At 54.2% G+C, this 21307-nt stretch overlaps 7 protein-coding genes across 7 annotated transcripts; 4 read left to right on the top strand and 3 right to left on the bottom strand.

Annotated features, from left to right (window-relative positions):
• Positions 1-225: 225 nt before the first annotated feature.
• On the top strand, positions 226-2710 carry PHACADRAFT_211594 (uncharacterized protein; the record flags this gene model as incomplete). Its single annotated transcript, XM_007398610.1, has 14 exons — positions 226-267; positions 322-367; positions 418-429; positions 481-518; positions 580-609; positions 671-799; positions 854-1076; positions 1141-1213; positions 1267-1502; positions 1553-1818; positions 1875-2041; positions 2099-2200; positions 2409-2420; positions 2473-2710. 14 exons carry the CDS (start codon positions 226-228, stop codon positions 2639-2641), a joined length of 1545 nt encoding a protein of 514 aa, XP_007398672.1. The 3' UTR covers positions 2642-2710.
• A 96-nt stretch (positions 2711-2806) lies between these two features.
• On the bottom strand, positions 2807-4502 carry PHACADRAFT_260640 (uncharacterized protein). The gene is made up of 6 exons (XM_007398609.1): positions 4478-4502; positions 3974-4421; positions 3594-3918; positions 3252-3527; positions 3134-3201; positions 2807-3077 (listed from the first exon to the last, which is right to left on the bottom strand). Exons 2-6 carry the CDS (start codon positions 4403-4405, stop codon positions 2946-2948), a joined length of 1233 nt encoding a protein of 410 aa, XP_007398671.1. The 5' UTR covers positions 4406-4421; positions 4478-4502; the 3' UTR covers positions 2807-2945.
• Positions 4503-4597: 95 nt separating this feature from the next.
• Positions 4598-7137, bottom strand: PHACADRAFT_260638 (uncharacterized protein). Its single transcript, XM_007398608.1, has 14 exons — positions 6949-7137; positions 6799-6899; positions 6610-6745; positions 6453-6553; positions 6295-6400; positions 6172-6244; positions 5888-6117; positions 5573-5838; positions 5352-5518; positions 5201-5302; positions 5124-5134; positions 5041-5065; positions 4977-4988; positions 4598-4925 (listed from the first exon to the last, which is right to left on the bottom strand). Exons 1-14 carry the CDS (start codon positions 7073-7075, stop codon positions 4757-4759), a joined length of 1626 nt encoding a protein of 541 aa, XP_007398670.1. The 5' UTR covers positions 7076-7137; the 3' UTR covers positions 4598-4756.
• A 1451-nt stretch (positions 7138-8588) lies between these two features.
• PHACADRAFT_260636 (uncharacterized protein) lies at positions 8589-10116 on the bottom strand. Its single transcript, XM_007398607.1, has 4 exons — positions 9951-10116; positions 9520-9885; positions 8938-9467; positions 8589-8880 (listed from the first exon to the last, which is right to left on the bottom strand). Exons 1-4 carry the CDS (start codon positions 10060-10062, stop codon positions 8803-8805), a joined length of 1086 nt encoding a protein of 361 aa, XP_007398669.1. The 5' UTR covers positions 10063-10116; the 3' UTR covers positions 8589-8802.
• Positions 10117-10764: 648 nt separating this feature from the next.
• PHACADRAFT_211590 (uncharacterized protein) lies at positions 10765-12883 on the top strand. The gene is made up of 3 exons (XM_007398606.1): positions 10765-11418; positions 11488-11698; positions 11749-12883. The coding sequence occupies exons 1-3, from the start codon at positions 10816-10818 to the stop codon at positions 12021-12023; spliced, it is 1089 nt and encodes a 362-aa protein (XP_007398668.1). The 5' UTR covers positions 10765-10815; the 3' UTR covers positions 12024-12883.
• A 1098-nt stretch (positions 12884-13981) lies between these two features.
• PHACADRAFT_260633 (uncharacterized protein) lies at positions 13982-16343 on the top strand. Its single transcript, XM_007398605.1, has 13 exons — positions 13982-14050; positions 14110-14170; positions 14226-14350; positions 14410-14517; positions 14784-14892; positions 14945-15009; positions 15060-15138; positions 15194-15344; positions 15402-15438; positions 15494-15677; positions 15742-15883; positions 15948-15979; positions 16041-16343. The coding sequence occupies exons 2-13, from the start codon at positions 14134-14136 to the stop codon at positions 16304-16306; spliced, it is 1335 nt and encodes a 444-aa protein (XP_007398667.1). The 5' UTR covers positions 13982-14050; positions 14110-14133; the 3' UTR covers positions 16307-16343.
• A 1060-nt stretch (positions 16344-17403) lies between these two features.
• PHACADRAFT_211587 (uncharacterized protein) lies at positions 17404-20349 on the top strand. The gene is made up of 13 exons (XM_007398604.1): positions 17404-18054; positions 18115-18175; positions 18246-18370; positions 18430-18537; positions 18647-18755; positions 18805-18869; positions 18917-18995; positions 19052-19202; positions 19260-19296; positions 19357-19540; positions 19600-19741; positions 19805-19836; positions 19901-20349. The coding sequence occupies exons 1-13, from the start codon at positions 17866-17868 to the stop codon at positions 20155-20157; spliced, it is 1539 nt and encodes a 512-aa protein (XP_007398666.1). The 5' UTR covers positions 17404-17865; the 3' UTR covers positions 20158-20349.
• The last annotated feature ends 958 nt before the right edge of the window (positions 20350-21307 follow it).

Genomic DNA, 21307 nt, shown 5'->3' with positions numbered 1-21307 from the left:
ATGTTTGCAGACGCGCCGATACGTCGCTTCGGTTGGGACAAACTGGTCGCTTGGCTAGCTGGGTATGTCTCACCGTCCTCGTCGGACTCTCGTATGTGACGCTGACGTGGATACACTCCAGGTGCTTCGCCCGCTCTCAATGATGGGCGATGTAGACCTCTCAGCTTAGGGTATAAAGCGTTGGGCAACAATATCTCTCCTGAATCTCCCTTATCTGAGAACAGCATGGCTTTGCAACTTCCTGCCATCGCAGTAGTACTGCTAACTGTATGCTGGTTTGCAACTAAACTATATTGCATACTGACACACAATAGCATCAAGCACTTGCGAGGACCCAAGAACACCTCAATCCTGCTCGTTACGTCCCGTAAATCGTTAGCTGTGCATGTTTTGCATGTGCTGACACAATGTTCTTAGGTAACGCCATGAGTATCTTTCACCAAGAGAGCCTGGGAGATCTCAATTTCAAGTGACTGCGAGAATACGGCGGAGTATGGCGCCTTCAAGCACTTCTTGGGGTGCGTGCTCAATATATTATTTCTGTCCTTTGTGTTGACTTCCGGCTCTGTTACTTGTCAGGTAAATGTACTTGTGCTGGCAGATCCTAAGGTACGCATAGTAATCAGGTTTCTATATAGTTAAACAGAGCCTGACGTGATGGCAACTCCAGGCGATCCATCATGTCATTCAGCAATCGGCATATGACCACCCAAAGACTCTCCAGCTACGCGTTACAATGTTCAACCTCACCGGTCGCAGCATCCTGTGGGCACCGAGTGGGTATTCTGCTTTCGTCGTCGTAAGACCGTCCTGACGCACTAGCCGCAGCCGGCGAGATTCACTCTCTGCATAGGAAGGTCATTCTCTTTGCTTCGGATGCGTGCTTTCTTCCCACTATTCCAGCGCACTGCAAACAAGGTCAGATGTCATTCACAACCAGCAAACGATGTACTCAGTCGGAAGCGGCCAGCTATCCCAATTATGGAAAGAGCAGGTTCTCGCTGGTCGTCTGGGTGGAACCACCGTGCAGGTGCATGGCAGGCTGGCGAGGACTACACTCGATATCATTGGCGAAGGTACGCAGGTATTCTCATTACTACAAAGCGCTTATCCGAGCTCGTCCTGTCTCTACAACTGCAGCCGCCTTCGGCTTTGACTTCGGCGCTCTGGACAACACGGAGAACGAAGTTAGCAAAGCGTATCACAAGATGTTGTAGGTGGCGTTGATACTACAGATCCTCGTCTTGCCGCTCATATGCGCCTCAGCGCCGATTCGCAGCTTTATCCCAGCGTGTGGAGCATGGTCTTCCAAGCAATGTGGTCCCTCATTCCAGAACCTCTCCTATTCTACATTCGTTACCTGCCGACTCGCGAGAATGCTCGATACCGGTATACGCTCAAAGTTATGGACAAGCTCTCCGGTAAGCTTATCAAGGAGAGAAGCCGAGAGGTAGCGGCAGGCAACCCGGATGTATCGCGCAAGGACGTGCTAAGTTTACTGGGTGCGCCTCTTGCCATCTTATAATATGCCTATTCGTATCCATGCGAGTAGTTCGCGCAAATATGTCTGAGAGTCTGAAGATGAGGCTCAGTGACGAAGAGACGCGGTCGCAGATTGGCACTATGACCCTTTCTGGACACGAAACGACTACGAACACTCTGACATGGATGCTTTGGGGGCTTTCGAAGCGCGTCGACATCCAGGACGGACTACGTGGAGAGATCGCAGAGAAGCGTAGAGAGATATCTGCCAGCGGGGCGTGTGACTCTACTCTCGAAGACTTGGAGTCCATGCCGCTCTTACAGGCAGTTATTAAGGTGAGCTTCCCGTCTGATTTTTGAATGCTATCTCCCTAGCGCCTCACCTCTCCAAGGAAACACTCCGATTCCATCCCATTGGATCAAATATTTGGTGCGTCGCTTCTAAGGACGACGTCATACCCCTGGAGAAACCCATCTTGACGAGGACAGGAGAGACGATCTCAGAGATCCCTATCGCTGCTGGACAAGTTGTAGTGACATCTTTCTGCAGCTACAACAGGTAATTTGCGACTTTGGCATGTCAGTTCGATACTCTGACGGCGCTTTCTCACTTCAGAATCGCGGACGTCTGGGGAGAAGACGCGCACGAATGGAACCCCATGCGTTTCGTCGAGCGAGATACTCAGAAGCAGACCAAGGTTGGCATGTTCGCCAATCTGTGAGCGCGGTTTCTGTGAGTAAGCAGTGAAATAGTACTGATTTCAGCCGTGTACAGCATGTCTTTCTGTGCGTACCTCTGTTCGTCTTGCGTTAGAGATGGCACTGACATGTTTCGGCGTGAAGCTGCCGGGGTCGGGAGCTGCATTGGATTCGTATGATCTTAACCTCTTTGGATTTGTACTCACGCGTCTATGTAACCGTACTAGTTGGAGGTTCGCGTGAGTGTCCCTTCTAGCTTTTGCGAGTCTCGTTCGCTTACACAAACTGCAGAGTTATCGAGATGCAAACCCTCATCGTCGAGCTCGTCGAGAACTTCAAGTTCTCTATCCCAGATGACAATGCCGATATTATTCGCACCCCTACACTTACTATGGGACCAATGATCAAGGGTAGAATCCACGAAGGCTTCCAGATGCTGCTGCATGTGGTACCTGTTTAATACTCTTAGAGGACCTGCACCGTCAACTTAGATACTATCCCTGAATATACGTGCTGCTCTTCAAATCTCAGACATGTGCCGTTACTCTCGGCGCTGGGCCGAAGTGTTGCGTTTAGTCGTTCAATCCGGTCAGGACGTAACGTTCAACGACTTCACGAGTTCTGGGCAAAAACGTGCGATAATACAGATGATTGGACGCAATGATACATAGCTTTAGTCGTACACTCGATGTTCGGGCCTCGCCGCCGCGTACAGACGCGCAGTCGCACTCAATGATAACCATTGGTGCATATCCATGTTTCGGTTAATTGTCCAGCCAGTTAGGAGCCAACCCGAGATCATAAATCCTATTTGCGTTGTCGAACAGCGCACCCTTCACGATGCCTATAGCCTGTGATTCGGTCAAGTCCTGCTTCGCGACAGACTCGGCGAGGACCTAACGGTGCATAGGGTTAGCATGTCTACGGCTACGATTAAATTACAAGATAGTACCTTCCAGAGGGCCTCTCGAGCCTGTCTAGTCCCCAGATAGTACGATTCCGGCCACCAGTGGCCATCCGCTGACATACCCATTAGCCGTCATATACCCGAGTTTCGGCCCGCGACTCACTGGACCACATGATCTTGTTCGTCGGGGCAAGTTCAAGTACTTGCTTCACGACGGCACACTGTCCGTCGGCGCTCAGAAAGGGGAACACTTCGCCGAAGTCGAGGAAAACATTAGGATATACGGCAGTCAGGTAGCCGGCATCTCTCGTGTAGGGGTAGCTCGAATGCAGCAGAACGAACTTAGTTTCAGGATAAGACTTGATGATAGACTGCATTTGTGCAGGTGAAGATAGCGCCAAGGTAATGTCACTGTCTCCGAGGCCGGTATGGAATTGCACTGCATGGAGAAATATGAGTGAAACGGGTGCGGGTGGACAGGAATCGGGGCGATCACTGAACTGACCAGGTTTACCACACTCGCCCGCTACGCGCAACGTTATGTTGACGATGTAGTCGTTAAGAGGCTTGTCAACGAGGCGGAGTGTTCGCTGTGCCTCGTAGCGTAGCATGACCATCGTGACGCAGTGTTCGACAGCTTGTCCTTCTTGCACGATGCCAATGTTCAGTCCAGTCCGGTAGCATGCAACCGACTTGAAGCCAGCAACTTCAGGATCGTTGGCAAACTGTTTGACTGCTTCATAGAATTGCTCGATAAAACCGATATAGGCTCGATATGGGTTCATCTCTTCACGATTCAGTTGCGAGTCGAAGATCTCTTTCAAAAGCGTCTGCAGCGCACCGTCCGTGAGCTGTGATACAAACATGTTCTTGTGAAAAATGTACCTCCGCCAGCGCCTCGACCCGCACAATCCTCTTCGTAGGACTCCTGGTGAACCTGTCGTGCCACTTGTAGTCCTCCGCGTACTGGCTGGAGCCACCGAGTCCGTCATCGATCAAGATGCATTGGATCCCTGTTGCCTCCATAAAGACTCTGCAGAGTCTGTCGTAGTCCAAAGCGTCCCGAACCTGCTTAACCTTCTCCCATGTCAGCTCACCCTTCAGCCCGAGAATTTGGCCCAGCTGCGCAGTCGCACGGAAGCAAGCAAGGGTGTGGATAGCATCTTGCGTCAGGGCTTGGCCAGTCGCTTCAGATACCAAGCCTTCAAACTCGAGGTGAGAGCGGTGTTCAGCCTTCAGGAGGGGATGTGCATGGTTATCAATCGCGGGATAACTCAAAGCTACTCGGGCGAGCTCTGCCGTGCCGTAGGTGTTCATCCTCGTTGTACTCAATCTGAAAATCCATCAGCATTTAGGTCCTGTACACTACATATTTCTTGTTTTACACACCCCTACCGGAAGCTGGGAGAAAGAGACTACGTCGCACGGAGATGAGACAGATGGCATGGCGGTTTGCGGTCACGTCGTACTCGTCCAAGCCAAGCGCCTAAGATAGACACGGTATATTAAGCGCTGGATAAAAATCGTTGCAAAAATTCGTAAAATGTTCTCTTAACGACCGGAAGGATGGAAGTTACATTCGATAAAAAGAAACGGGGGATAATGTGCGAGAACTTGACGTATGTAATTATCAATGTCCATTGCCGATGGTCCCGTTCTGCACTTGGCCTAGAGAGCAGTGACATGGAGCGGCATTTGTATGCCTTCACGCATCTTCCCCTTTACCATTGGTGCCATGATACCTGCTGGCACACGAATAATCTCGGGCTTCTCCTTAGGGATGCTGAATTGGAAGTTTTCGACAAGGTCAGCGGTAATGGCCTGCATTTCGATCATACTGCGAGAAGGTTCTCAGCCTCGGCGCGAATACAACAAAGCGAAAGCTTACGAGAACCGCCATCTAGAGAGTATGATGAGTACAAGATAGATGTGGTCCGAATACCAAGACTCACCCAATGCATCCACGGACGCCGGCGGCTGGTTAAGGCACGGTCAGCGCTCCTTCGAGCACAAGCATTCTTATTTAAGCACTCACAGAATGACATCCTAGGATAGCGCCGCATCAGTATACACATGGTCGCAAGCAGTAGCCAGAGGCATAGATGGACTTACAAATTGCCAAACATGCCAAGGCGAACCTGTGTGTTTGGGTGGCCGTCGATAAACCTCATCGGATTCCACTCGTGAGCATCGTCGCCCCACAATTGGGGTAGGCTATCGAGTGGGTCAGCATTCGGCTCATCATCTGCGACACGGTACGCACCGATTGTAGACGGCGATATTGGGCATAATGACCTGACCGGCGGCGACAGGAATCTCCGAGACCATCTCGCCCTTCTTAGTCATGATGGGGTACGCCAATGGAATGACGTCGTCTTTGCTCGCCTGCCGAGATAGGTGGTAAACAATCGGGTGGTAGCGCAGGGTTTCCTGCAGGAGACAAAGTATTCAGCGGTAGATCGCAGCGGATGGGCGACCGCTGACCTTGAGAGCTGCCTGCAGATATTCCATAGACTCGAGGTCGTCCATGGTGAAGTCCACGTCGCCTCGGGCATTGATCTCCGCCCTCTTCAAGGCGATCTCGTCGCGTAGCTTCTGCTGATACTCCGGGTGCTTGGCCAGCTCCCAAAGCAGCCAGGTGATAGTGTTCGCCGTCGTCTCGTGTCCGGCGAGGGTCAGCGCGGCCATCTGCGACACCATCTCTTCTTCCGACAGCTTGGACTTCGGATTCTCTGAGGCGTTAGCGCGCACTAGTTTCTGGTTCAGCGCGGCGACGGGCATCATCAATATCAAGCTTACCGAGGATGCTCATCACATCTTTGTTGGATTTATCGCCGTCAAGCAGGTCCTCGGATTTTTGATCGATTAGCTCCTTCGACACCCCGTTGATAATTTGCAAGGTGTGCTTGAAACGGACGTATTCGCGGGTCGGGACGTGGCGCACGTAGTAGAGCATCCAGTCAGGCGTGAAGTTCCAGAGTGTCTGGAAGATTGCGTTCCAGGCAGACGGGTACATAACTGAATCGGAGCTGCAAGTAGAGGATCTAGTAAGATTAAGCGGATGTCAGAGTCTCAGCACCTACAACATATTACTATAGGCTTTGCTAACTTCGTTCTCGGAGTTGTCCAAAGCGCCAAACTGGAATTCAAAAGCCGCTGAGAAAGTGGTCAGCTTCGAAAGCCTGGTCTGTGACGAGCATCATCACCTTCTCCGATTACATCCAAGGTTGTACGAGCAAGCCATTTATTCACGGTAATAGTGACACCTCCTGGGGTGTGGTCTAGGACCTCGTCTTTCCATTTCTGACATAACTGCAGAAAACGTGAGGCTCGGTGAGTAAATAATGCAGGAACTGGGATTAACCCTGTTGGACCCTCTACGAAACAGCGGCAGGAAGGACCGCAATTGAGGGGCGGTGAACGCAGGGTTCATAACTTTCCGGTGTCTGGAGTGAACTTCGCCATCTAGAAAGAAACTGTTATGCACATTTCGCGCATTTTGAGTCCACAAGCGAACGAACTTGGTGCCCACAGTATACTCCGGCCAGCTACGTTGAATGATCCGATGCGAGTTAAGACGCTCTTCGGGAAGTTGTACCCAGACTTGTGTAATATGTATTGCAGCGCTTTAGGATCACAGATCATTAGATAATTGAGCTATAATGAGTTTTCAGTAACAAAAAAGCTGGAAAATGCAAACACCACTGTACCCCAAGAGGCGACTTCAGCCTCCAGGCCGTTCCATACTCGTCCAAGAGCTTGAAGTCAAGATCGCCGACATTCTCCTGATACATGAATTCGCGAACATTGCCTAAGCCGCGTAAGTGGATGTCTTGGCGAAAGCAGTTCTATCAACTCACCCAGTAGACGAGACTTGGTATTTGGGCCTCGGATATACTCGATAGAATGGTGCGTGAGCCAGCGGTAATAGCGCACTAGCGAGGAAAGTGCAAGGACGGCACCAGCGAGTATGATCAAGGAGAACATTGCAAGCAGCCTGACAAGATTGAAACCGGTAGACGTGGGGGCAACTAGCCAGCAACGAGAACAGGGGATTATCTATAGGTGAATGATAGGCCCGGGATACGTTGCTCCCGGATCTTTCCCAGCTACCTAGACATGAGGGTATTACGGAAAAATATCATGAGCCATAGAAAAGAACGGTAGCGGACCGAAGCGTTGAGCACCACCGGGGTGGGATTTTGTCTGACGTATGCATAATTGGGCAATGAGAATTCGGCGAGTAACCTGAATGAAATTGAACACGTGAGTTGCAATGCCCAAGTATGGGTTGTCTCAAGGCGACCGAATACTCACGCTAGCTTCTTGGTCCCCGATAATGTCCATATGAGGGCATATATTCGCGTTCTGAAGTCGCAAATGCGGATGTAGGCGTGTACTCGCCTCATGCGCCGCAGTGCGTACTGTACTAGCGTGGGAAGAATCCCTACATCAGTAGTCAAACTCGTTGACGTTGCAGTACCGAGGAAGTAGATCCTCGCCGAGTGTGCGAATACATGGAAGCTGTGACGAAGTGTAAACCCGTGATTGAAACGCCTTCTCGTGCCTGCATGCACTCTCGCACCTAGAGAAAAGTGATGGATTGACCAAAAGAAGCTCTTCACTGTGACTGTATACGAGAAAAGGTTGCTGTCAGACAGTGCTTCATAGGTAGACAGTCTGTTCAATTTATCGGCCAGATTACACCGTCCTACGCTAGCATTATGTCGGAGTCAAATGAGACCTGTGTGTGCAGCAGCTGTACGTTTTATCAAGAGACTGTGATAATAACCCGAATAATTTTAACACTTCTTATCTGATCATCGAGGGCACAGTAGAGTTCAACATCGATAACACAACATTATGGCACCCAGCTTCGAAGTAATCGTCAGAGTTCGGCTCGAGTCCCGGCGGTGAGCGCATTAGTGTTGTCTAATTAAAAGGCTAGCTCAAAGTGCTCGCAATATTGCATCCTTGGTAGGAGAAAAGTGTAGTGTAGGAGTGAAGGATGCGATGGCGACAAGGTCGCCGCGGTGGACGTAAGCGTGTTGGGGTTCGGCTAGCTCAGGCTCGCTTTGATTGGACGCTCGGCAATGACCGCGCCACGAAGAACCCGAGCGCGGGTAGGTTTTTCCCAGGCGAGCGCGAGAGCGGCACTCTTAGCTTTATTCCTCTTCCGGAACTCGTCGACATATAGATAGCTGAGATTACAGCAGCGTTCGTGGAGGACCGTTGTCGACGTCATAGATAACGTAGCGCATGCGCTGCACTAGGTTCTACTGTACTTTGTCGACCCGACCGGCGGTCGCGCGTCACACCGGTTTCCGTTGATCCCTCCGATAATTTTCTCTCGATTTATGGAGATTCTGGAGAATTGTCGGGAAAATCAACTTCGGCGCTACCCGCTGGTCGAAAAAGTATCACATACTAGGTCAGAGGTCGAAGAGGCAGAGATGCAGGCACAGCAGTGTCGGTGAAGATTAGAAACAGTTCTTTGTAACTTAATGTGATTGCAAATCTGCCTGACAGCATGAGTGGTCATAGGGAGCATTATCGACAGCATAGCCCTTCCGTCTTACTAATAGCAGCTCGTATGGGAACATGTAGGTTTCAGCAACGTCGACCATTCGCGATGACGTGAACGGTATAAATATGAGAATCTCATATCGTGCAACGCCAGTCTAAGGTCTTCGCAGCTTGCCATGCCTCTACGCTCATAAACGCGCGCAGCTCTCCAGCGTCGTTTCAGATAATAGGGCAGCCAGGGCCCGCTCTGGCTGATCCCAATGAAGCTGACGAAAGATTTCCCCATCGGCATGGAACACGAAAAATAAAGTTTGTGCACTCACGAAGTGGTTTGCACCAGTCAGCCTCATGATGGAGATCTTTCGCATGGGCGTCCCTGATGCCTTTGCTTCCTCAATCTCAGCAAGCAGAGCCCACGTCCCCCACGGCATCTCCCAAACGGATTGGTCGCACCAAATGTGACGAAGCTCGACGTCGTCCCACGGACTTGCGACGGCCTCCTTGCCAGGCTGAGCGCCGGACTGAGCGGAGCGGCGTATGTACAGCGCGGCCTTGCGAATCGTCTCCCACAGGCCGTGGGTCATACCCACGTGCACGAGCGTGTGATCTGAACCTCCGGGAACGGCGGGTGTGTTGTATAGTGCGTCCTCTAGGTCGCTGGGAGACATGGTGAGGATACTCGGGGGCGGGTCCTTGAGAGGAACGCGGAACTCGAGCTCCGAGAGCGAGTTGCCGTGCTGGTAGTAGCCTGAGACCCACTGGGAAAACAGCTGTGCTCCATTTACAGGATCTTGCGTCGCAGGGTTGTAGTAGTTCGGTGGAGGCGTATATCCGAAACAATGGTAAGGTGGATCTGGCCGAAGGACTGAGTAGAGGAGCCAGCCAGGGCGAACAATAAGACTTGCCGTAGGCTACAACGCGCTTAATGTATTTCGTAAGTGGGCGAGCCTCGTCTCTCAGAGGAAACGAGGGCGCGTGCGCGAGCAGGGCGAAAATAAAAACAGAACCAAAGGACCATCCCGAAACAATCATGGAGGCAAGGGGAATGCGCTCCTCGTAGATGAAGGTGTTGAGGAAGTCATACAGCTCTCGAGCGCGATCTTTCATGTAGACATGAACGGAATCCTCGACTTTGAGGTCAGCAGAGCGAGAGACATCGAGAAGTCGATGCTCTTCATCATTGAATGGAGCAGAGCCCGGATAGCCGCGTCTATTGACGAGGACGATTCGCGTGCTGTTACCGCGGAATGGCAGCATACGGGAGAATACACCTGAGCAGACATGGGATAGCATCAGCATAAGCTGCCGATACAAACAGGAGGCAAAATAAACTTGCCGCTGTGCCATGCGAAGCCGTGAATCATCACCAGAGTGGTATAGGCCCCCGAGGTCACAGGCGCTCCTGTATCCCGAATGGCGAAGGGTCCGACAAGCTTAAGGGCGGACATAGCAAAATACAGTATGAGAGCAGAACTGAGGCAAATTTGGTACCTGAAGCCAGCAGAAGACAGGGTGGAAGGCGGACATCCCTCACAACTCGTAGCTTCGAAGGTTATACGGCACCGAAGGTGGGAAATAACTTACCGGGACAGAAAATTCACAGGGTGCCCCTCTCGTGTCGTTGACTATTCGATAGTAAGAATTCCAAAGGAAGCCTGCGAGTCGCTGTCAGTGCTGCTTAAGTTTTCAATGGTGCGTGGGAGGTGAGTTTCCCATGGTTTGATATACAAGTTTCGCCGGAGTCAGGGAGTCAAGGCCTCATTTGTGCGGCGGCGTGAAAAGATACCGTGGACTGTTGTTAGGGCCAGCATTGGGCTGCGAGATATGCGGCTCGCGTTCGACGTCAGCTGACGGCGCATGTGGAGAGGTACCAGTCTCGTTATGAGAAAAATCATCATTCAATGGCTCGGATCCCAAGCGTTCGCAAACAAGGGGTATCCAACGATCAAGATCATCGAAAGCTAGATGCGTGGAATCTCCGATGTAGCGAATATTGAAAGCCAAGAGCCCGCGGTGAGAAAGTGGAAGAGCGTCCCGCTCCCGCCCTGGACGCGCATACGGTCACATGATGCGCCATCAAACACCCGACACGCTTCGGGAAGCGCGCGCGAAGCTCGAATCGAACATCCCATTTCTGGTCTGAGGCGGTTGCCAGCGTGAGCATGCTCTGAGCACCACCAAATCCGACATCGCGCGGGACCATGCCGGGGCCATCTAACGCGAAAAAGAAGCGCAAGGCGCAGGCGAAGAAGAAGAAGGAGAAGGAGAAGGAGAAGCGCGCGAAAGCGGTGGAGGTTCCGAGTGTTGTGGTGGAGGAGACAGCGTCGCGGGCAGAGGAAGAGGAGGCGGAAGGGGCGAGTGTACGGCGGGAGGCGCTGCAGGAGGTGAAGATGGACTACGAGAGGTATCGGCCGCTGCGCTCTCAGCCCCTGCGCTACGCCTCCCGACCGACGAAAGCCAGCGCACACCCGAGCCTGCAAATCGGCGGGCGCGCCCCGCGGCACGGCCCCCGCGACGACACATACCCAGTCGAACCGACCCCGCGCAGCGCCTTCTCGTCCTTCAGCTCGTCCTCGCGCGCCCCAAGTCCAGAACCCGAGTTCCACGCGGACGCACGGGGCCCGCTCCCTGCGGCGCCGTGCGTCGAGGACCGTGGCAACGGCCCGCACGTACACGACATCCACGCGTTCCTGTCGTCCAAGCTCTGCTCGCCGCCCTCTCTCTCAGACGCGCTCTGCGCCGAGTTTGCGCGCGAGGAGGTCCTCCAGATGCTGTGCGGTGTCCTGCCCGCCGAGACGGCGCTCGTGAGTCCAGCTTCTTTGTGCCTCTTATCCTTGGTGTGCTCATCACCTTGCATTTTATGTGCGCCGCAGATCGTATGGCACAACAAGAGCAGACGCACCGCACGCATATGCCCGGCGTGCCGACGGCTCTACCGCATCGGGGAGCTCACCCGCGAGCCGCTGCTCGACGACAGCTCGCCGCCCGCCTCGTGCTCTCCCTCCTCCTCTCCCGCAGACGGCACCACAGCCGAGTCGGAACAGTCTCGGCGGCGGCGGCGCGAGCAGGAGATCAGCGGCATCTGTACGTCCGTTACCCTAACTTGAGACAAAACGTCTGATCACCCGCCACAGGCTCCGCGCTCTGTTTCATGCTCGTCGCGTACCGCTTCCCCGCCGCGATACGCAGCACGTGGGGCCGCATGGCTGAAGAACTGAGCGACGAGACGTGGGACGAGCTCGACGGCCCGCTTCCCGGGGGCGCCGCTGACAGCCTTGGCTTCAGCATGATGCTCAAGATGACGCGGTGCCACGATCTCGGGCTTAGCCAGCTGTTTGGCGTCGAGGAAGATGGTGAAGGGAGTGAGGACATTGGCGAAGAGGACGCTGATGAGTGTCACAGGGCATGAGATGATGGACTCAGTAAGGTCTGTAATGTAGCTTTGGATGGATATGCTTTGGATGATACCCTCTCAATCAATGGCGAAAATTTTCAATGCAGCATCGGAATACATTATGCTAGCCAGCTCCATACAAATACAGGAAATTCATTACTGGTGGGTATCATATACTGTCTTCACCGTCTCACCACCTGCGACCAGTGCCGACGCCGGCCCCAGAAGCAGCATTGCTGGTACCAAGACCGCCAGCATTCTGCGCACCCACAGGCATGCCCGTCTACCAATCGCATACGACCTCAGTAAATATTCGCATGCAAAATGGACATTTCATGAAACTCACCTTCTTCTCTTGGCCTCGCATAACCATTGCGGGGTTCCCGATGAGTTGCCCTGTCAGCTTCTCTGCCTCACCAACGAGTTTCTGACCAGTGGAAGGACGGACGCCTCCTGCGCCTGCTCCCGCACCAGTACCAGCACCCATGCCACCACCCATGCCACCACCGCCCATGCCGCCACCGGTCATGCCGCCACCGGTCATGCCGCCACCGGTCATGCCGCCACCGCCCATGCCGCCACCGCCCATGCCGCCACCGGTCATGCCGCCACCACCCATGCCGCCACCACCCATGCCGCCACCACCCATACCGCCACCGCCGAGGCCGCCGCCCCTGCCGCCACCACCGAGGCCACCGCCCGTACCCAAGCCAGCAGTGCCGGTCGTTGCGCCGGTGGTGCCGGTGCCGTAGCCTGCGTTCGTGCCAGCGCCGCCCGCGCCCCCAGTTGCGCCTGCGATGACGTCTTTAACTGCGCCCATAGGCCCGCGGTGACCTGCACCTGTGGCGCCCGCACCAGTGCCGGTGCCCATGCCAGCTGAACGAGAGGGTGTCAGCCCTGGTGAGAAGATGTGTATGGTGAGGAGGACGTACTGTGTCTGCCGCCGCCGCTGCCGAAGCCAGTGCTTGCTGCGCCAGAAGTGTTCATGATTGTAGAGTTTGTGAAGTGGTATTTAAAAGTCGTGAAGCGTGAAGGGTCGTGTCGAAGTTTTCTGTCGATCCAGGGGGGTACCTCGAAGATTATATACTGTATGGGCACCTCCCGGCTGTGCATTAATATGAGATGATGTAATGGTGCAGACTATGACACGTCTGTTGGAGTAGCTTCATAGAGAGCTCGTTCTGGTAGAGTTGTGCCATAAACCGCGCGCAGTATTTTCACGAGCACCGATGACGAGCAACGTCGGAGGAGGCGCGTGTTCGTGCTCCAAGCGTGGCGCGTCGGGCCGCTCTAGCGTGGGGCGCGCCTTATCACGTGAGCATGACGGAGGCTTAAGCGCTCCGACGCGCTGGACGCTGAGGCTCCGATGACCTCTGAGTATCAAAAACTCAATTTTGCAAGGAGTCACGGGTGACATACCTGTACGACGGCTTCACCTCTCTCCGAAAACGCGTGCAATATGCGAGGTAACACAAAGACCTCAGTATGCAGGACTCGGTAACTATCAATTTTTCTCGCAATCCCGGGATTACTGATGGTCTACCTGCCGTCGATACGAAACGACCCCATATAGCACTCTCGGTGTGTGGTAGTCGTCCGTATATCACGAAGTTGCCGTTTGCACGGAGGAGAAACGGCAGAGCGCACCAACAGGAGATTGTGCTGTGGGAAATGCATCACACGGGGCAATGTTCCGTGTCCAGAAAAGGAAGGTCTCGTTTCTCAAGCATCAGCATGAGACAGTGCCACTGGCCGTAGGGCATATCTCCACTGCACTTGTCCGCAACTGTCGTCTCGCATCGTGCACCGGCACCACGACAATTCGAGCCACCATCGCTGCGGCGGCCACCATGACGGACTTGTATGAGACGGAGAAGGACAGCGGCTCGCCCATCCTACAGATATCATCAGCCGAGAGCATCACGAGCGGCGATGACACCATGCTCACGGCTGCACTCAACGCAGAAGGTGTGCCGCGTGCACGCGAGACCCAACCCACGTACCGACTCTACAAGCGGCGCTTCGTCGGGCTCGTCGGGCTTGTGGGTGCCTGTGTGCGTGTTCCTGGGCGGGGGCTACTCTAACGGCTTCAACTTGACAGGTCCTGCTCAATGCCGTCGCGGGAATGCCGAATCCGTGGTACGGACCTATCTCGAATAACGGTGTGGTGTGCCAGCATTTCGTGCTCTTTGGCCCCAGCTCATCATATCGCGATAGTCTCGAGCGAGTTTGGCTTCACGCTCGACCAGGTCAACTGGCTCGGCAACGCAGTCAACCTTGTCTTTCTCCCGTCGTCTATCCTGGTTCCGTTTGTCTGCAAACGCTTCGGGATCCGTCTTACCGTGCGTGCACCACTCCACATATCTCATACACGGGCTAGTACTTACACCGTGCGACGCAGTGTTACTTTGGAACGCTTCTCTTGCTTGTTTCCGCATGGATACGGTATGCAGGCTCCGTACGTACCCTCGACAAGGAGGGCGCGTACGCACTGATGATGGTCGGCCAAGTAAGTATATTTATCGAATGCAGAAGATTGAGACTACTCTCAAGCTCGCTGTGCTCTCGAGAGCCAAGGCCCGCTGTTCAAGCTGGCATCATTCGGATGCTAGACAGCAGACGCTTGTCAAAGCTCTGACACCGATTCTGTGTCACACGCACAGCGTGCGCTAGACCGCGTAGCACTACCTCATCCGACCATTCTTGCGCTGCACAAACACCGGTTGCTCTGTTCCCACATGCACGATAGCCTCCCATGTTAACAATATTCGATAGCTCATTGCAGGTGTGGCGCAACCTGTATTCCAAGTTCTAGGGCCACTCTACTCCGAAACATGGTTTGACACCAAGTCCCGGACCACGGTCACCATGGTGGCATCCATCGGTGGGTCACTCACGCTGCCTTGAATCGTGCCAAATCATTGAACAGCGCGCAGCGAACCCTGTCGGTAGCGGCATCTCACAGCTGATATCACCACTTAGCGGGACACCACGAGCTTCTGTGAGCGCGCAGAAGCAACACAAACCCAGCTCGGACTTACTTATCCGCAGATCCTCGTCCTGGCAATAATCTGTACAGCCGTCGTACCCTGCGCCTTCGTGGTGGGCGATGCCCCACCCACACCGCCGAGTGCGCCCGCTCTCCTTTTATTCCCTGTATTCCTGTCAGCTGACGTTCTTTATAGCGTACTCCGCGTCGCAGCCGAACCCGTCGCTCATATCGCTCGTCCGCGCGATCCTCGGACGTGAGCAGCGCGGCAGTCAAGCGTACATGAGCGTACGCGAGCGTTGTGATTTTGTCATCATCATGCTCAACTTTGGCGTCCTCGTTGGCATGTGCGTCTCTTCCACTCTCTCCTGCATTCTTTCACCCACGCAGTTTCGTCCCGCCAGCGTGACGACGTTCTCGATCCTCACGAACCAAGACCTTGTATGCTTTCGCGCATCCATACTGGTTTCATGCTAATTATGGCTACATTCTGCAGGGCCCGTACGGCTACTCGAGCGACACCTCGGGCTTCATGGGCGCGGCGCTGCTTCTCACTGGGATCGTCTCCGCGGGCGTCACCTCCCCGCTCTTCGACCGCGTCTTCACGCACCACCTCGCGCTCACGGGAAAGCTCATAGCCCCCGCGCTCGGCGTGCTCTGGCTCAGCCTCATTTGGGCCGGTAAGCACCCTTCGTTCCCGCATCCCATCGAGCAAAACCACTGACCCGTGAGATGGACACAAAGTCAAGGAGAACAATACGGGTGGGCTCTTCGCGATCATGGCGCTCATCGGCGCGGGCTCCGTCACTCTCCTTCCCGTGGCGATCGAGCTCGCGGTCGAGGTGTCGCGCAACGCCGACGGGAGCTCGGCGATACTGTGGTTTGCGTACGTCCCTTTCTCCTTGTACGCCTCCCACCTCCTTATCGTGCCTTTCCCTTCCTTCTGTCAGGGGCAACCTTGTCAGCATCACCTGCGTGCTCGGTACGTCCATCGTCTGCCTCTCCTATTACCAACATCATGTTGACATTGTGGTGGTGCACAGTCGAAGGCGCACTCCGCGCCGGCCCCAACGCGCACCCGCCGCTCAACATGCGTCGCGGGCTCATTTTCCAGGGCGTGCTCGCTTGTGTCACCGTGTCCACCGTCCTCGCACTCAAGGGCACGCAGGCGCGGCGCGAGATGGACGTGCGGGTGATGCAAGGGACGCTGGAGCTGCAGAGGATGGGGCAAGAGTATGTGCCGAGCTTGGAGCAGGATACGAAGGGCGATGTGGAGGCGCTTGAGAAGAGGGACGAGCAGAATATTTAATTATAGCGTTATACTATGTACTGCTTCTTGGGTTCCTTGAGGGATTTTTTTATTTAGTAGACCCGGTCCTGATTTCGTCTTGTTAAAACAACTTCCCACGCTCGATCGGGGCAGGGTTTCCAAGTTTAGCAAAAGGGCGCATCACGGAGCGCCACAAAGCTCCTTGTATGTTACGTTCGTTGTGCAAGGACCGAGCTTGCCAACTACCGACGAGTGTAGGTTACTGATCCGACGATTCCAGTCGAGCCTCGTGCTCGTCGGGATTCAGAGCTGCCCACGTCGCATGTCATCGCCACAAAGAGCACATTAGGCGCCAGAATGGAGATGATGCGCTTTTCCATAGACGGGGCCCGTCCGGACATTCTGACACGATATCATTGGCACGGATCCAAGAGACTGGCATGGATATCATGGCCGAGGATCGCGGAGGCATAATTGAGCTGGAGAGGCTCGCGCGCGGACCAATTCAGCACCTCGTCAGTAGTGTTGTCATTGACCTCGGACCCCGGAAAAACGGCAGCGAGCGCGTTTCCTCATCTCGAATTGTGTAGGCCTTTTTCTGCGATCTAAATTCTGGCTTTCTACTTTTTTACAATGCCTGAAGCTCTTGGGAGGAGGGGTGGAAACCCGAAGGAGTTCCCACGCCATTGACCCCGGTGTCATCAGTCCATTTGACAACACTGCTCGGAGTTGTCAGATCTGGCGAGATACTGCACATCCTTGATGATGTACGATATAGTCTCCGATCGGCGAAGCTTTGGCGCATCCGAATGGCTCAAAGCAAGTTACAACACTAATGAACGATGGAGTGGCAGGCGCGTGTATCCACCGTGACGACGCGGGGCGCGCCTTGTCACGTGTTCAAGCTGCACCTCATCCGCGCGACGCGTGCCGACGCCGACGGGGCCCGGGCTTTCGCAAGGAATTGCGGGTGCTACATCCGTACAACGGCTACACAGCTCCTCGCGGGATACAGTCTACAACGCGAGTTGGCCAGCATCAAACGCGAGCGTCGGCATGTGAAAGTCGGCGACAATGCATATGAATCCTATCCAAGGTTCTGTACTCCCGACACCGAGATCACGGCTGTGACTTACAGTTCGCGGCGCAGTTCACTCAGGTCCAAGATACTGCCTTGGGTTAAAAATTGAGGCGGGCACTCCCGCCTCGAGCCTGTATCTGCGCTACTTATTAAAACTATTTCTTTAATAGACAGCTACACAGTACTCAATCTCGATATGAAACAGTCACGTACAGCTCTCCGAGCATGAAGCAGCGGCCCTTCATATCGTGTTACTACCTGTGGGTGGGAACAGAAGCTAGGCAGAGATACAAAGCACCGGCGGCCGGTACGGCGGTAATGGGACTTCGCTAACGAGAAAACACTACGATCACACAAGGCATTGCTTCGTCGTCAATCTGCAAGACCCCACTTCCCCGGCACCGGCAGAAACCATGAAGCGCGGGACAATGTTGCTGGCTATAAAGTCTCTGCTGCATTCACCCACAACCGCCATCTCGCATTGTGCGCCCACCTCGCAACAACTCAAACTACCGCTATGGTAGACTTACACGACACAAGGAACAGCCGTCACTCGCTCATGTTGCAAATGGCAACTGACAGTATCACGAACGCCAATCCTGCTACGCTCGCGACCACACCCCATACAGAAGGCACGTCGCTTGCTCACGGGGCCCCGGTCACGTACCGGCTTTACAAACGGCGCTTTATCGGGCTCTTAGGCCTTGTGAGTGCCTGTATACGCCTGTACCTAGCGGAAGCTAATCTGATAGCTCCAATGTGACAGTTCCTGCTCAATATCGTCGCAGCGTTGCCGAACCCATGGTATGGCCCCATCGCGAACAACGGTGCGCACTCAATCGTACTCTTTCGCCGCACAGCACCTCACATTATCTCGTGCCGCTTATCTTGCGATAGTTTCGGCCGATTTTGGCTTCACGCTCAACCGAGTTAACTGGCTTGGCAACGTGATCAACTTCGTCTTCCTCCCAACGTCCATCTTCGTTCCATTTTTCTGCAAGCGCTATGGCATCCGTATATCCGTGCGTTCTGTACTTTACATATCTCATACGGAGATCGGTACTGACACCTGGCTCTGCAGTGCTACATCGCGACATTTTTCCTCCTTGTCTCCGGATGGATACGCTATGCTGGCACCGTGCGCTCCTTGGACTCAGATGGCTCGTATGCGCTGCAGATGGTCGGTCAAGTAAGTCCATTTGTTATGTGCAACGGATCAAGGCTGCTCCCAAACTCGTGCTCTCGGCAGTCAGAGTCCCGACCCGATGAGCTTACAAAATTATTGACCATATTTGCAGCTGTTAGCAGGCGTAGCACAACCATTCTTTCAAATCATTGGGCCACTTTACTCCGAAACATGGTTTGATACCAAGTCGCGGACGACAGCTACTATGCTGATTGCCATCGGTGAGTCCCTTGCGCTACTTCGAAGTGTATTTGAACTGACGACGTGCAGCAAATCCCATCGGTGGTGCTATCTCGCAAGTACTGGCACCGACCGGCGGAACACCACGATCTTCTGTAAGTGCGCCCCGAAAACCCAAACACAGCTGCTCACTCGCCCGCAGATCCTTATACTGGCGATAATCTGCTCTGCAGTTGTGCCTTGCACCTTCCTCGTGGGAAACACTCCGCCCACACCACCAAGTACGCCCGTTTACCCTTTGTACTTTGCACGCCCGACAACTGACGCTTTTTGACAGCCTACTCTGCGGCACAACCAAGCCCGCCGCTCATGTCGCTCGTGCGCGCGCTCATTGGGCGCGAGCCGCGCGGTCGCCCGACGTACATGAGTGTACGCGAGCGTTTTGACTTTGCGATCATGATGACCAACTTTGGCATTCTTGCCGGCACGTGCGTCCCTTTCGTTCTCTTCTGCACTCTTTCGCTCACCCGACGCTGTACCGCTAGTGTGAATGCCTTTGGAGTACTGACCGGCGAGGACCTGGTAAGCACTTTCATGCATCCGCATTCGCCGCCGTGCGCTGACCCCAGCCATATTCTGCAGGTCCCGTACGGCTACTCAGACACAATCGCGGGTCTGATGGGCGCGACGCTACTCATCGCCGGGATCGTCGCCGCGTGCGTCACTTCCCCGCTCTTCGACCGCGTCTTCACGGGCCGCCTCGCGGTCGTGAGCAAGATCTTATCGCCCGCGCTCGGCGCACTGTGGCTCAGCCTCATTTGGGCCGGTGAGCACCCCGCGTCCCGTGTCTCGTCGGGCACACGCTAACCAGTGGCGAAACAACAGTGAAGGAGAATAATACGGGCGGCCTCTTTGCGATCATGGCGCTCATCGGTATATGCGCGATTACCCTCCTTCCCGTCGCGCTCGAGCTTGGGGTCGAGGTGACACGCAACGCTGACGGGAGCTCGGCGCTGTTGTGGTGCATGTACGTCCCCTCCCGCCCATCCTCTTAGCCACATCTAACAGCGCAAACTCCGTCCTCTCGCAGAGCCAACCTCATCAGTATTGCCTCTGTACTCAGTACGTTCCTCTTCTCTCTCTGTCCTCGTCTCAATACGACGCTAACACGCACGGTGGCTCACAGTCCAAGGCGCACTCCGCGGCGGCCCCGACGCGCACCCGCCGTTCAATATGCACCGCGGGCTGATTTTCCAGGGAATACTCGTTTGCTGCACCGTCTTCACCGTCTTTGGGCTTAAGGGCAAGCACGCGCGCCGCGAGATGGACGAGCGGGCGATGCAGGAGGCAGCCGGTCTGCAGGGTGTAGGGGGAGATTCTGTAGAGGGTTTGAAGCAGGAGGTGAAGGAGGGTGAAAGCGCTGTGCAAGTGCAAGCCGTTTAGCCTTGGATCCGTCCTTCTCCGTCCGGTTTGTCAAAGTGACGATGAGGCACTTGGCGTATAAGTTATAGCCAACACGATAATACGTAACTTTAATAGCAGGGGACAAGCTACAACAAGGACTATAGATTACACTCGAAAGCATCGCGCCCGCGACACCGATCGCCGGGAGGACATATATTATACAATGATCAGACTTAAATTATTTTCCTTACGAATTTGGATGGTTTGAAAAGTGTGTGAGAGTACTCCGACAATTCTTACACTTGGAGAGTGCTGTATGTCGAAGGTGCCTGCGTCGAGTACGGCCTCGCTAGGAGGCTCGTGCACTGTCGGAAGTGTATCGCGGCCTCGACAGCTACCTGCAGGTGTCTGGCGTCGAGCGATATGCTGTGGGCGCGATTGTCTCTCAGGAGGTATGGGACATGTTTGTTGAGACGACTCCAGATGTCTCCATCATAGAATGCTTACTGGTCGTCACGCTTGAGCTCAGACCTCGCACCGTGACTGTTGCCGTGCTATGGGCCGGCAGCTCTACTGCTTGTCGTCTCGGCGTGTATACTTGCATAAAGTTTCTACGCTGATGGTACACCGAATCTGGACTCCGAGTGACTGAGTCAAGAGACGAGCAAGAAATCCAGTGAAATAAGACAAAGCAAAAGCTAAATAGATGGCGAGTGAAGCGAATCAAGGGGAATCGAATATTCAGCTTATTGATGACAGCATCCCATTATACTGTACCACTGCCCTACAAATATTGCCATGCGGACCAAATTAACGGTGGTAACCGAAATGAGAGTTACCGTCACGAACTGGGTCTCAGGTTCCGAAATATTGATGATGTCCTTCCATATAGCCTTCCCGGCCGCTATTCCACCTTCCGCCAGGCTCTGTTCCGGTCTCCTTCGATGGAATTACATCCCTCCATACTTCTTCTCAACCAGCTCTCTCGATGTGAGTCGTCGCGAGACGTCCGCGCAAACTTCCAAGGCTTCTGACTGGCCAAACCCTGTCTGCTCTTCGCTGCGTCTCACCCTGCACAAGTCCGTTTTCAAAGCCCACATGTCTCGAGTCTTCCAACATCATTTCTATGTCAGCATCATGGCGAGGCCCATGGACTATCCCCGACCCCAGTTAATTCATTTGCAAGTGC

Source organism: Phanerochaete carnosa, assembly GCF_000300595.1.
Source record: "Phanerochaete carnosa HHB-10118-sp unplaced genomic scaffold PHACAscaffold_8, whole genome shotgun sequence".
Lineage (NCBI taxonomy): Eukaryota > Fungi > Basidiomycota > Agaricomycetes > Polyporales > Phanerochaetaceae > Phanerochaete > Phanerochaete carnosa.
The sequence above is the reverse complement of the archived record's forward strand: the minus strand, read 5'-3'. Positions and strand labels throughout refer to the sequence as shown.